Raw genomic sequence first — 15,000 nt, forward strand, 5'->3', positions numbered from 1 at the left:
CGGCTGGTTTATTTATAGTGGTGAAACAATAATCCTCAGGTGTGCTGACTTCATCCTGTCCCCTTGACACTGGCTACGTTCCTGCTGTGAGACGGGCCGCCAAACACCGGTGGTTCTACTTCCTGTGGAGAAGCGCACACACACACACACACACACACACACACACACACACACACACACACAGCTTGAGCTTTGAGCCTGTTCACACACTGACACACAGGACACCCACACAACTAGGCCAGAGCCGTCTCCATGGTGATGGAATGCAAATGGGGCCTGTGCAGGGTCTAAAACCGGAGCAGTGAGTCAGGAAGTAGGTGGGAGGTGCCGCAGCCAGACACGCCCCCTGCTGGAAGACACGCCACCACCCACCCCCCCACCCCCCCGGCGAGAGAGCGGGTTCAGCAGAGGTTCACCTTCACAGCGCAACCTTGCTGGAGGAGATCGGAGGGGAGGAGGGGTGGAGGGGTGGATGGGAGGAGGGGTGGAGGGGTGGATGGGTAGAGGAGCTCAGAGGGGTGGAGGGGTGGAGGAGCTCAGAGGGGTGGAGGGGTGGAGGAGCTCAGAGGGGTGGAGGGGTGGAGGGGTAGAGGAGCTCAGAGGGGTGGAGGGGTGGAGGAGCTCAGAGGGGTGGAGGGGTGGAGGGGTGGAGGAGCTCAGAGGGGTGGAGGGGTTTTCATGGTGGAGGCCTTTGCCAAGACCAGCTCGCCTGTTCAGACTACGAGAGGTTCTGTGTCCAGTTTACTGGCTGTCTGGACCTCTAGGCAGACAGAACTGGGTCTGTTCTCACTGAGCGTCAGACCCATGTGTGCTGCAGTTACATACAGGTGACAGCAGATGGCGTCATTCTGCCTCTGTGTCCGTTTTGAATCCTCAGTGTTCTGCGAGTCTTTCTGCTGACGTGGGGCCCTGCTGGCCGTGTGTCTTACTGCACACTTTGGGCTGAATCAGGGATATACATCTGGATGTTCTAACCTGGTCCCGCCAACCAATCAGAGCTTGTATTTGTAGACCATAATGCTGGGTGTTCTGTACATGGGTTCTGATTGACTGTGGTTGGTTTTGTTGAGTTGTGCGGTTCCTGTTACTGCTGACTGCTGTTTTTTTTACTGACATTTCTGCTAAATGTCTAATAAATAGACCAGGATTAGAACAATGAGATTATTTAATCAGATTGTTAATACATATTAATGAATGTTCAGTCCGGAGTGATGTGTTCAGTATACTGCCACCTGTATGTATGTGTGTTGGGATGTGTGTGTGTTTGGGTGTGTTTTGGGGTGTGTATATGTATGTGTGTGTGTGGGGGGGGGGGGGGGGGGTTGTGTGTGTGTTCTGGTGTGTGTGTGTGTGTGTTGGGGTGTGAGAGAGAATCTCATGTTTAATTAGAAAGTTTAGCTGTTTGCGGTCTGCTCCCTGCCTGTGTGTGGTGCTACTATCTGTCTTTTTGTTTAGGTGATGTAGTAGAGTGTGTAACTACACACATATGGTGTTAAACTATATTTACTTACACAGACAAGCACACACACAGTCACAAACACACACATGCACACACACTTTTCTTGCTGGGCCTCACTGAAACAACAGCTCATATATACAGATATATTGTCTGTAATACACTAGTAATCTGTGGTCCCCACCGTACCCAGCACACACGCATACACACACACACACACACAAACGAAGAGCTTGTGGGGGAGGGTGTGAGATGCATGTGTCTTTGACAGAGCTGGCTGGTCTGATCCTTTTCAGAGTTTATACAGCACAAGTGAAGCATTTCACAAGATTATTAAGCTCTTATATGTGTGTGTACACACGTGTGTGTGTGTGTGTGTGTGTGTGTGTGTGTGTGTGTGTGTGTGTGTGTGTGTGTGTCCAGTGTTTCCATGGTAATAGAGAGCATGAGACAGTTTAGTGCTGTTCACTCAGAGAGAAAATGGAGAAAAGCCAGAACGCCCACAGCAGGCTCATATACATGAGATATGCATATTCATGAGATATGCCTAATTATGAGTCACGCATATTCATGAGTCACGCATATTCATGAGTTACACATATTCATGAGATATGCATAAACATGAGATACTCACATACAGTACATGAGATCCACATATACATGAGATATGCATAAACATGAGATACACATAAACATGAGATACACATAAACATGAGATACCAAAGAGGAAGCCCAAAGGCAGCAGAAACGTGGCTAGCACGGCTAACACAGCTCCCCTTCAAACACCACTTCCCAGCATTTTCCTCTGCCAGATCCATCAACAACAAAATCAATGAGCTGAGGTTAGAGTTTGCCACCAGTGTCTTCTGCAGCACTGCAATAATCACAGATACCTGACTGCAGCCAAGCCTAACGGACACGGCCATGGAGTTAGCATGCTACACGGCCATGGAGTTAGCATGCTACACGGCCATGGAGTTAGCATGCTACACGGCCCATGGAGAGTAGCATGCTACACAGCCCACCGTTACGACCAGTAAGAGCAGAGGAGGAGGTGTCTGGACACATAACCACTGGTGCAATGATGCGCGAACACTAGACAGTCACTGCTCCCCAGACCTGGAATACGTGTGTTTGTCACGTGAATTCAGCGGTGTCATGGTAAGAGCGTTATACATACCACCCCACGCTAATGCTAATCGAACCCTGAGCAAGTTACATGAAGCCATTAGTAACAGAACTCTTACCCTGGGGCAGAGCAGCAGTGGGGGACTCCAGCCACACTGATGTAAAACAGTATCCCTAACTTTGAACAGCAGTACAATTAGGGGCAAAAATACACTGGACAAAGTCTACAGCAACATCAGGAAAGGATATAGGACAACCCAATTACCACAGCTAGCCTATAGGACAAGCCCATTACTACAGCTAGCCTATAGGACAAGCCCATTACTACAGCTAGCCTATAGGACAACCCCATTACCACAGCTAGCCTATAGGACAACCCCATTACCACAGCTAGCCTATAGGACAACCCCATTACTACAGCTAGCCTATAGGACAAGCCCATTACTACAGCTAGCCTATAGGACAACCCCATTAGCACAGCTAACTTATAGGACAACCCCATTACCACAGCTAGCCTATAGGACAAGCCCATTACTACAGCTAGCCTATAGGACAACCCTATTACCACAGCTAACAGCTAGGCTATAGGACAACCCCATATATATATATATATATATATATATATATATATATATATATATATATATATATATATATATATATATATATCTCACATTATTAAAATGTAAATACCACCCAACCCTATGGTAAACTGACTGTACCACTAACTTTAAGTCTGAGTCTGGTATCAGGTACTGTTGGTTAACCTCTAACGAAGACAGATCTATTACAGCACTGCAGCTCTGTTGCGTTCTGATTGACTGTCTGCACTTACATGTTGTTTTGTACTGGTCCGTCGTGAGATTTTGTTGATCTAGCTCAATTCAGTCTTAGTAAATGGTTGCATGCAGTAAAATGAGACTCAGCACCAGATGTATTCTAAAAGTTTGGGATGTCTTGAAATCTCATCAATAAAGTAACTCAAGAGTTTTACTTAAAGCAGTAATGAGTACAAGCTGTGCTGGGATGCAGGAAAAGCTTCGTGTTTCTGTCGGGAAAATGAAGACCCTGGTGCTGGAATCACATCTGGGTGAACATCAGATATGAGAGTCACTAAAGACTGGACAGATGTGCTGTGGTCCAGCGTTTACAGAGAACGTTACCGGGGCAGCAGCTGCACACCCATCTGCACTGCCACAGACTTCTGTTTCATTGGTGACTCCATTGTCAAGAGAGCCTCCTTCTGTTCATCTGATTGATGTAGCAGTGATGTGTGTAGTGGCTGGTCGATGTAGCAGTGATGTGTGTAGTGGCTGGTCGATGTAGCAGTGATGTGTGTAGTGGCTGGTCGATTGTAGCAGTGATGTGTGTAGTGGCTGGTTGATGTAGCAGTGATGTGTGTAGTAGCTGGTTGATGTAGCAGTGATGTGTGTAGTGGCTGGGCGGGTGTAGCAGTGATGTGTGTAGTGGCTGGGCGGTGTAGCAGTGATGTGTGTAGTGGCTGGGCGATGTAGCAGTGATGTGTGTAGTGGCTGGGCGATGTAGCAGTGATGTGTTTAGTGGCTGGGCGGTGTAGCAGTGATGTGTGTAGTGGCTGGGCGGTGTAGCAGTGATGTGTGTAGTGGCTGGTTGATGTAGCAGTGATGTGTGTAGTGGCTGGGCGGTGTAGCAGTGATGTGTGTAGTGGCTGGGCGATGTAGCAGTGATGTGTGTGGCTGGGCGGTGTAGCAGTGATGTGTGTAGTGGCTGGGCGGTGTAGCAGTGATGTGTGTAGTGGCTGGGCGGTGTAGCAGTGATGTGTGTAGTGGCTGGGCGATGTAGCAGTGATGTGTGTGGCTGGGCGGTGTAGCAGTGATGTGTTTAGTGGCTGGGCGGTGTAGCAGTGATGTGTGTAGTGGCTGGGCGGTGTAGCAGTGATGTGTGTAGTGGCTGGGCGGTGTAGCAGTGATGTGTGTAGTGGCTGGGCGATGTAGCAGTGATGTGTGTGGCTGGGCGGTGTAGCAGTGATGTGTTTAGTGGCTGGGCGGTGTAGCAGTGATGTGTGTAGTGGCTGGGCGGTGTAGCAGTGATGTGTGTAGTGGCTGGTTGATGTAGCAGTGATGTGTGTAGTGGCTGGGCGGTGTAGCAGTGATGTGTGTAGTGGCTGGGCGATGTAGCAGTGATGTGTGTGGCTGGGTGGTGTAGCAGTGATGTGCGTAGTGGCTGGTCGATGTAGCAGGGATGTGTGTAGTGGCTGGTTGATGTAGCAGTGATGTGTGTAGTGGCTGGGCGATGTAGCAGTGATGTGTGTGGCTGGGCGATGTAGCAGTGATGTGTGTGGCTGGGCGATGTAGCAGTGATGTGTGTGGCTGGGCGGTGTAGCAGTGATGTGTGTGGCTGGGCGGTGTAGCAGTGATGTGTGTAGTGGCTGGGCGGTGTAGCAGGGATGTGTGTAGTGGCTGGGCGATGTAGCAGTGATGTGTGTGGCTGGGCGGTGTAGCAGTGATGTGTTTAGTGGCTGGGCGGTGTAGCAGTGATGTGTGTAGTGGCTGGGCGGTGTAGCAGTGATGTGTGTAGTGTCTGGGCGGTGTAGCAGTGATGTGTGTAGTGGCTGGGCGATGTAGCAGTGATGTGTGTGGCTGGGCGGTGTAGCAGTGATGTGTTTAGTGGCTGGGCGGTGTTGCAGTGATGTGTGTAGTGGCTGGGCGGTGTAGCAGTGATGTGTGTAGTGGCTGGGCGGTGTAGCAGTGATGTGTGTAGTGGCTGGGCGATGTAGCAGTGATGTGTGTGGCTGGGCGGTGTAGCAGTGATGTGTTTAGTGGCTGGGCGGTGTAGCAGTGATGTGTGTAGTGGCTGGGCGGTGTAGCAGTGATGTGTGTAGTGGCTGGTTGATGTAGCAGTGATGTGTGTAGTGGCTGGGCGGTGTAGCAGTGATGTGTGTAGTGGCTGGGCGATGTAGCAGTGATGTGTGTGGCTGGGCGGTGTAGCAGTGATGTGTGTAGTGGCTGGGCGGTGTAGCAGTGATGTGTGTAGTGGCTGGGCGATGTAGCAGTGATGTGTGTGGCTGGGCGGTGTAGCAGTGATGTGTTTAGTGGCTGGGCGGTGTAGCAGTGATGTGTGTAGTGGCTGGGCGGTGTAGCAGTGATGTGTGTAGTGGCTGGTTGATGTAGCAGTGATGTGTGTAGTGGCTGGGCGGTGTAGCAGTGATGTGTGTAGTGGCTGGGCGATGTAGCAGTGATGTGTGTGGCTGGGTGGTGTAGCAGTGATGTGTGTAGTGGCTGGTCGATGTAGCAGGGATGTGTGTAGTGGCTGGTTGATGTAGCAGTGATGTGTGTAGTGGCTGGGCGATGTAGCAGTGATGTGTGTGGCTGGGCGGTGTAGCAGTGATGTGTGTAGTGGCTGGTCGATGTAGCAGGGATGTGTGTAGTGGCTGGTTGATGTAGCAGTGATGTGTGTAGTGGCTGGTTGATGTAGCAGTGATGTGTGTAGTGGGCTGGTTGATGTAGCAGTGATGTGTGTAGTGGCTGGGCGGTGTAGCAGTGATGTGTGTAGTGGCTGGGCGGTGTAGCAGTGATGTGTGTAGTGGCTGGGCGGTGTAGCAGTGATGTATGTAGTGGCTGGGCGATGTAGCAGTGATGTGTGTAGTGGCTGGGCGGTGTAGCAGTGATGTGTGTAGTGGCTGGGCGGTGTAGCAGTGATGTATGTAGTGGCTGGGCGATGTAGCAGTGATGTGTGTAGTGGCTGGGCGGTGTAGCAGTGATGTATGTAGTGGCTGGGCGATGTAGCAGTGATGTGTGTAGTGGCTGGGCGGTGTAGCAGTGATGTGTGTAGTGGCTGGGCGATGTAGCAGTGATGTGTGTAGTGGCTGGGCGGTGTAGCAGTGATGTGTGTGGCTGGGCGGTGTAGCAGTGATGTGTGTAGTGGCTGGGCGGTGTAGCAGTGATGTATGTAGTGGCTGGGCGATGTAGCAGTGATGTGTGTAGTGGCTGGTTGATGTAGCAGTGATGTGTGTAGTGGCTGGTTGATGTAGCAGTGATGTGTGTAGTGGCTGGGCGGTGTAGCAGTGATGTGTGTAGTGGCTGGGCAGTGTAGCAGTGATGTGTGTAGTGGCTGGGCGGTGTAGCAGTGATGTGTGTAGTGGCTGGGCGGTGTAGCAGTGATGTGTGTAGTGGCTGGGCGGTGTAGCAGTGATGTGTGTAGTGGCTGGGCGGTGTAGCAGTGATGTGTGTAGTGGCTGGGCGGTGTAGCAGTGATGTGTGTAGTGGCTGGGCGGTGTAGCAGTGATGTGTGTAGTGGCTGGGCGGTGTAGCAGTGATGTATGTAGTGGCTGGGCGATGTAGCAGTGATGTGTGTAGTGGCTGGGCGGTGTAGCAGTGATGTGTGTAGTGGCTGGGCGGTGTAGCAGTGATGTATGTAGTGGCTGGGCGATGTAGCAGTGATGTGTGTAGTGGCTGGGCGGTGTAGCAGTGATGTATGTAGTGGCTGGGCGATGTAGCAGTGATGTGTGTAGTGGCTGGGCGGTGTAGCAGTGATGTGTGTAGTGGCTGGGCGATGTAGCAGTGATGTGTGTAGTGGCTGGGCGGTGTAGCAGTGATGTGTGTGGCTGGGCGGTGTAGCAGTGATGTGTGTAGTGGCTGGGCGGTGTAGCAGTGATGTATGTAGTGGCTGGGCGATGTAGCAGTGATGTGTGTAGTGGCTGGTTGATGTAGCAGTGATGTGTGTAGTGGCTGGTTGATGTAGCAGTGATGTGTGTAGTGGCTGGGCGGTGTAGCAGTGATGTGTGTAGTGGCTGGGCGGTGTAGCAGTGATGTGTGTAGTGGCTGGGCGGTCTGCGTGTCAGTTGAATGTCCCTGCAGCAGTACGAGGTTCATGTTCAGGTTAAGTGTCGAAAGGCACCAGATTCTCCCGAGAGAGTCTGGCAGTGTGGGACTACTGCCACTCCAGAGTCCCGGTACAGTTCCCAGCCTAGACAGCACCTGGGTGGAGTGTGTGTGTTCTCCCAGTACCTGGGTGGAGTGTGTGTGTTCTCCCAGTACCTGGGTGGAGTGTGTGTGTGTTCTCCCAGTACCTGGGTGGAGTGTGTGTGTGTTCTCCCAGTACCTGGGTGGAGTGTGTGTGTTCTCCCAGTACCTGGGTGGAGTGTGTGTGTGTTCTCCCAGTACCTGGGTGGAGTGTGTGTGTTCTCCCAGTACCTGGGTGGAGTGTGTGTGTGTTCTCCCAGTACCTGGGTGGAGTGTGTGTGTTCTCCCAGTACCTGGGTGGAGTGTGTGTGTTCTCCCAGTACCTGGGTGGAGTGTGTGTGTGTTCTCCCAGTACCTGGGTGGAGTGTGTGTGTGTTCTCCCAGTACCTGGGTGGAGTGTGTGTGTTCTCCCAGTACCTGGGTGGAGTGTGTGTGTGTTCTCCCAGTACCTGGGTGGAGTGTGTGTGTTCTCCCAGTACCTGAGTGGAGTGTGTGTGTGTTCTCCCAGTACCTGGGTGGAGTGTGTGTGTGTTCTCCCAGTACCTGGGTGGAGTGTGTGTGTGTTCTCCCAGTACCTGGGTGGAGTGTGTGTGTTCTCCCAGTACCTGAGTGGAGTGTGTGTGTGTTCTCCCAGTACCTGGGTGGAGTGTGTGTTTCCTCCAGCTGGTTTCTTCCCACACTCCTTAGGTGTGTATGTTCGGTAAATTGCCATCAGTAAACTGACGTCAGTCTGTGTCCCAACAGCCCTGAATTGGTTTAGAAGATTTTGTATTATCAAATAAAATCAGAGTAGGTCTCTTAATGGTGATTTTAATGGTGACTTTAATTGTGATTTTAATGGTGATTTTAATGGTGATTTTAATGCACTCCATCTACTGCTGTGCCAAACCTTTAATCCATATGGCTCCTTATTTTGTGCAGTTTGTATTACATCTGTTATTCTCAAACTACAGAGTGTACCTTTAATCCCACCTGTATCTGTTCTGCAGATCACCTTTAATCCCACCTGTATCTATTCTGCAGATCACCTTTAATCCCACTTGTATCTATTCTGCAGATCACCTTTAATCCCACCTGTATCTATTCTGCAGATCACCTTTAATCCCACCTGTATCTATTCTGCAGATCACCTTTAGTCCCACCTGTATCTATTCTGCAGATTACTTTTAATCCCACCTGTATCTATTCTGCAGATTACTTTTAATCCCACCTGTATCTTTTCTGCAGATCACCTTTAATCCCACCTGTATCTGTTCTGCAAATCACCTTTAATCCCACCTGTATCTATTCTGCAGATTACCTTTAATCCTACCTGTATCTGTTCTGCAGATCAGTTGTATGTGGGCCCTGGCCAGCTGTACCAGGATCTGCAGAATTTGATCCATGACCTCGGTCTTGTAAACCAGATCTCCACCATGATCAGCAGCCTCAAGGGGAACTATCAGGTGAGAAATATTCACCACAGTGAAGAAATTAATAATTAAATGTGTCTTTTATACACACCAACTCACACACGGCAAAGCTAACTCGTGTTTGTGTCTATGCATATGTGTGTGTGTGTGTGTGTGTGTGTGTGTGTGTGTGTGTGTGTGTGTATATGTGTGTATATGTGTGTGTGTGTGTGTATATCTGTGTGTATGTGTATGTGTGTGTGTGTGTGTGTGTGTGTGTGTGTGTGTGTGTGTGTGTGTGTGTATCTGTGTGTGTGTGTGTGTGTGTAGAACGTGAATGGGGCGGTTGCTCTCGACTGGGTCTCTGGTCTCCAGCGTCTCATCCTGAAGAAGGAGGAGGAGATCAGAGCTGCAGACCGCTGCCGCATACAGCTGCAGTTACCAGGGAAACAGGACAAGTGCGTTTGATCTTAAAACAACCTTATGATTGCCTGCACGCACACACACACACACACACACACACACACACACACACACACACATGCCCACACTTTTACAAGCATACTTACACAAACACATTAGTCTTGTGTTAGTCAACACTACCTGTTGAGTCACACGGCAAGTGCACCAAACTGTAGTGCTACAGATTAAAGTATTTACTGAGTGAAGTTGAGTAGTTATTGAGTAGCTGTTGGGAAATTAAATAATTCATGAGTAGTTACTGAGGAGTTGAATATCGTTATTGAGTAGTTATTGAGCAGAATGTATGAGTAGTCAAATAGATTTTAGTAGTGTTACTGAGTTATTGAGTTATATAGTTATTAAGTAATTTCGAGATATCGAGAATAGTTATTGAGTACTTTTGGAGTAGTTATTGAGTAGATATTAAGTAGAGTTATTCAGTAGCTGAATATCGTTATTGAGTAGTTACTGAGTAAAGTTCTTGAGTAATTATTGAGTAGTATAACTATAATCTAAAAATTCAGCAAAATCCCAGTGTTTTATAAATCTCTCCTTGTGATACTGATTTCAAACTGAAATGTGGGTGGTGGATCTGTGGTTAGATGATTGGACGGTTTGATGATTTCATGATTAGATGGTTAGATGACTCACTGTGATGTGAAATATGAAATGATTCCTCTGGTCAGCTCAGAGGGTGCAGTGGCCACGGATACGCCAGCTGGTGTCTGTGCTGAACCACCACTGACAACCCACTGTAGTGCAGGCCTAGACCACACACACACACACACACACACACACACACACACACACACACATTCTCACTGTAGTTCAGGCCTAGCCTTCACACACAGACACACACACACATATTCTCACTGTAGTGCAGGCCTAGCCTACACACACACACACACACACACATTCTTCCATGTGTGAAATGCTAGGCACACTCCTCCATATTTCACTAATTACAGCTAGGAATACACCCCGCATTCTTCTGACTTACATCTCTCCAGTGGAAAATGGTTTGCTACTCCACTTCAGCCCCGATCCCTTACGAGAAAACACACAAAAACATTCCAGATCACATGATCACAAAAACATTCCAGATCACGTGATCACGAAAACATTCCAGATCACATCATGACAAAAACATTCTAGATCACATGATCACAAAAACATTCCAGATCACATCATCACAAAACCATTCCAGATCACATGATCACAAAAACATTCCAGATCACATCATGACAAAAACATTCTAGATCACATGATAACAAAAACATTCCAGATCACGTGATCACGAAAACATTCCAGATCACATCATGACAAAAACATTCTAGATCACATGATCACAAAAACATTCCAGATCACATCATCACAAAACCATTCCAGATCACATGATCACGAAAACATTCCAGATCACATCATCACAAAAACATTCCAGATCACATGATCACAGGTCTGCTGCAGCTCCATCTCCATTTTGGTCCTTTTCCGAGTCCATCGGGCTGTTAAAAGCATGCCTGGTTTATGCTGATGTCGTAAGCCTAGGCCAACCCTCAGAGGTATTACACCATTTCCTGTCTCTGGTAAACAGGAACAGTGAAATGGTCCGGGTCTCCAGTTCTCTGAGCTGTTTCCAGTTTCCTCTGTCATGCCTCAACCTGACTGGTCATGTTGGTTCATGTGAAGGTTCTTAACAGCCCTTATTTAGGTCACAGGCTGGTAAATCTGTGTTTCAATAATTCAGTGTCCCACAATGCTCTGCTCTAATTGTATGAAGAAGACGTACATTTCCAACAAGCCAAATTCCAGTCCTCAGACCAAGCCAGTGCACTACGCTGACTGCCCAGATATGTCACGTAAACACTAAAATCTGGTTTCGTTCCTGTTTGTCCTTCATCTCTCTCTGTAGGTCGGGCAGACCCACCTTCTTCAGCGCTGTCTTCAACACCTTCAGCCCGTCCGTCAAGCAGGCGTGGATCAGTACGCTGCAGACGGCCCGGCTGGCTCTGGGTAAGCTTCTTCATCACCTCTGCCTCACTTCCTGCCTTTGTGCAGGGTCTCCATCCTCTTCCTCCTGCTCCGCTCTGACCCCGTCTACACCGCCGGGCTCCCCACCCCCTCTGGACCCTGGCTGCATGGTCACAGACAAGGATGTAACCAGCCTGGAATCTGTGGCAAACAAGTTGTTTTCTATACAAATAAAGCTTAGTGTAGCAGTAACTGCCGTACCATTCAGTCCTGCTGTCTTCTGAATCTAAACCTGGTAGGAGATGTGTGTGGAGATGTGTGTGGAGATGTGTGTGGAGTGTTCCACTGCAGACTGCCCGAGGGCAGGTTTCACTTGTCCAGTCGTCTGACTGGGACTCTCGTTGGCTTTAGATTGGACTCAGGAGGCAGGATTCAGGATCTAATGCAGGGAGCCACAATGTGATCCGCAGGCTTTAGTGAGAAGTTGAGCCCAGCTGTGCAATGGCAGACCAACTCTCGGTCCTGTGTGAGTGTGGTCTTGAGCGTAGTCTTGAGCGCGGTCTCCTGCGCGGTCTCCTGCGCGGTCTCCTGCGCGGTCTTGAGCTCTCTCTGCATCTAGCTGCAGGGAGTGTCTGTGTGTGTCTGTGTGTGTGTGTCTGTCTGTGTGTGTGTGTGTGTGTGTGTGTGTGTGTGTGTGTGTGTGTGTGTGTGTGTGTGTGTGACTCAAACAGTGCCTTCACACACTCATGTTCTCATTTTCATACTACTGAGGGAAGAGACTCTGTGGATCAAGTGTAGAGCTCTAATTTCCTAGTTTAGAATAGAAGTGCACAGTTTTGTAAGCACAATGAATCATGACCAGGAAAGAACTGTTTGCTAAGTTGGTTTGAAGGGTTTTTCAGCAGATCAGTGCCTGCAGATCAGGAAAGTGGTCTTGTAAGATGATGTGGTGAGATGATTCAGGAAAGATCCCAGACACCCGTCCTTTGGCACTGCAGGCATTCAGGCATTGATGTCTTAGGCATTCAGGATGATTAGACCACAGCACTTTTATTAAACTGAGTCACTCACAGACAGAACAGAAGAGTTTGGTGTATATATGGATGGTATGGTGTATTTCAGAACTGCAGTTTTTGTTAACAGCACGTGTGTGTGTGTCTGTGTGTGTGTGTGTGTGTGTGTGTGTGTGTGAGACAGAGGAGGATAATGTGCAGGGATGGTTCTGTGCTGAAGATGACAGTAACCTGATTCAGAAACAGAAGCACCCCTTGTTGCTCAAACACATGCCTGTGGTCATGTCCAGACTGCAGGAGTTTAAGGTGAGACTCGCTTCCAGAACCTTCCTCCACTCCTAACGCCACCAGAGCCGAACTCAAGCACATATCTTCTTCTGCTTCCTCCGTTAACATCATCAGCTCAAAGTTGTGTGTTGTGCAGTCACATGTCACTGTTTGAACGCCCGTCTCTACGTGCTGGCAAAGTTTTACACTATAGATATAAAATCTCAGTAGTGTGTGACCATGTAAAGCATTGCAGAGAAACACACTGAAGGTGTGTGTTCCTGTGTGTATGTGTGTGTCTGTATGTGTCTGTGTGTATGTGCTTACATGTTTACGTGTGTGTGTGTGTGTGTGTGTGTTTCAGGTGGAGTGTGCAGTCCATATCCCAGAGCCTCACATTAACTATGAAAGCACAGCAGACATGCCAGCAGTGGGTCACGGCTGTGTGTGGGTAAGTGTGTGTGTGGTGTGGTGGATTGTGGTTCTGTGTGCTTAAGTGTGTGTGTGGTGTGGTGGGTCGTGGTTGTGTGTGGGTAAGAGTGTGTGTGGTGTGGTGGGTCATGGTTGTGTGTGGGTAAGAGTGTGTGTGGTGTGATGGGTTGTGGTTGTGTGTGGGTAAGTGTGTGTGTGGTGTGATGAGTTGTGGTTGTGTGTGGGTAAGTGTGTGTGTGGTGTGGTGGGTCATGGTTGTGTGTGGGTAAGAGTGTGTGTGGTGTGATGGGTTGTGGTTGTGTGTGGGTAAGAGTGTGTGTGGTGTGGTGGGTCGTGGTTGTGTGTGGGTAAGGGTGTGTGTGGTGTGGTGGGTTGTGGTTGTGTGTGGGTAAGTGGTTGTGACTTCCATAGTCACACATCACCTGTGGCACCCTCCTCCTGTGCCAAAAGCTTTTCTGTTTACGGGGGAACATTTCTTTATTCAGAATATGCTATCCAGAGATCTGTTATCCAGAGTGACTTACAAAGTGTCCAGACAATGGCTTAGTTAAACCTCAAATCCCATAAAGAACACCCAACCTAAAGACATTTTCAGCTTTGGTTCCAGTGCTTAATGGAGGGTAATTACAGAAGAAAGAAGGGTGATATTTCAGACTGTTTAATGTACAGACAATGGCAAAGGTCCCTATCAGTAGTGTCTGTTGTCGTTTCTCATTGTTAAAAAATCGTCTAGTATTTACCAAAGGTGGGTGTTTGTGTTTGAAGAGGGAACATTTTTGTTTGCGAGCAGGTAGCCAGCTGCACCAATCAGATGGGGCAGATCGCTGTCGTCGCCATGCAGAACTCAAGCCCCAAGGTGACAGAGTGTTTCAACGTGGAGTCACGCATCCTCTGCATGGTATATGTGCCCCTGGACGAGCCCCTGGAGAACGGGCAAGGAAACCCTGAGTGCACTGTACCACCCAGGTCCAACGATGGGCCCACCGTGTGCGTGGGCTTGGAGGAGGGCAGGTATGTAACTGTGTCAAAGACTGCTACCTGTTCAAAGACTGCTACCTGTTCAAAGACTGTTACCTGTTCAAAGACTGTTACCTGTTCAAAGACTGCTACCTGTTCAAAGACTGCTACCTGTTCAAAGACTGCTACCTGTTCAAAGACTGCTACCTGTTCAAAGACTGCTACCTGTTCAAAGACTGCTACCTGTTCAAAGACTGCTACCTGTTCAAAGACTGCTACCTGTTCAAAGACTGTTACTTGTTCAAAGACTGTTACTTGTTCAAAGACTGTTACTTGTTCAAAGACTGTTACCAGGTTAGAGACTGTTACCAGTTCAAAGACTGTTACCGGGTTAGAGACTGTTATCCTACAAACGCATTATTGCCATTACAAGTTCAGTGGAATCTGCAGGACACAGATGACTTAAAAGTTCTTTCATAAGAAATCAAATGAAATAGTTCTTGTTGTCTGTAGAGTGAGATATTTAGCCGGGGTCTACTCTGTTGTCAATCCCTGCATTCAGAGGTCACATCACACCTTTGGTGCAGACATCAGACCCGTCAGACATGGCCGACAGTCTCCATGGCCGAATGACCCCACACACACACACACTTGTTCTCAGCTGGCAGAGACTTCAGCAGTCATCATCTCCAAATACACTGAGGCCACTGAGTGTTCATTTGAAAAGATTCTGGATATTTCTTTATAGCGACCAGGTTAGGACTGCCAAACAGAGGATCATGGCCTCTTCAAGAGATCACTAGATCACTAGATCACTTGGCCATGATCTTCTACTTTGGCACTCTTAATCTGGTAACTACAAAAACACTAGGCAAGAAAATATAAAAAGTGATAGGCCTGAAATAGTTGCTGAACATAATGCTGAACTAGTTTTGTTGAGCTAGTTGTGTGGAGCTAGCGGTGTTGAGCTAGATGTGCTAAGC

General features: G+C 48.6%; 1 protein-coding gene and 1 long non-coding RNA gene across 6 annotated transcripts in view; one reads left to right on the forward strand and one right to left on the reverse strand.

The window, feature by feature from the left end:
• LOC143481211 (uncharacterized) overlaps positions 1-11,296 on the reverse strand; it is an 11,575-nt gene extending 279 nt beyond the window's left edge. The window contains exons 1-5 of one of the 2 annotated variants that reach the window (XR_013121981.1): positions 10,378-11,296; positions 10,029-10,142; positions 8,837-9,406; positions 8,162-8,270; positions 1-122 (exon numbers count right to left, since the gene is read on the reverse strand). The exon at positions 1-122 is cut by the window's left edge and continues 279 nt beyond it. This is a non-coding gene — a long non-coding RNA (uncharacterized LOC143481211). The remainder of the gene's footprint in view (positions 123-8,161; positions 8,271-8,836; positions 9,407-10,028; positions 10,143-10,377) is intronic. The other variant, XR_013121980.1, reaches the window with a different exon arrangement.
• The window catches only part of arhgef10 (Rho guanine nucleotide exchange factor (GEF) 10), an 83,967-nt gene that overhangs the window by 49,532 nt on the left and 19,435 nt on the right, over positions 1-15,000 (forward strand). For all 4 annotated transcript variants that reach the window (XM_076979156.1, XM_076979155.1, XM_076979154.1 and 1 more), the window contains 6 exons: positions 8,854-8,969; positions 9,246-9,373; positions 11,290-11,390; positions 12,546-12,667; positions 12,993-13,079; positions 13,851-14,071. In XM_076979156.1, coding sequence (XP_076835271.1) covers positions 8,854-8,969; positions 9,246-9,373; positions 11,290-11,390; positions 12,546-12,667; positions 12,993-13,079; positions 13,851-14,071 — 775 coding nt within the window. The remainder of the gene's footprint in view (positions 1-8,853; positions 8,970-9,245; positions 9,374-11,289; positions 11,391-12,545; positions 12,668-12,992; positions 13,080-13,850; positions 14,072-15,000) is intronic.

This window comes from Brachyhypopomus gauderio, chromosome 17 (assembly GCF_052324685.1).
Source record: "Brachyhypopomus gauderio isolate BG-103 chromosome 17, BGAUD_0.2, whole genome shotgun sequence".
Taxonomy (NCBI): Eukaryota; Metazoa; Chordata; class Actinopteri; order Gymnotiformes; family Hypopomidae; genus Brachyhypopomus; species Brachyhypopomus gauderio.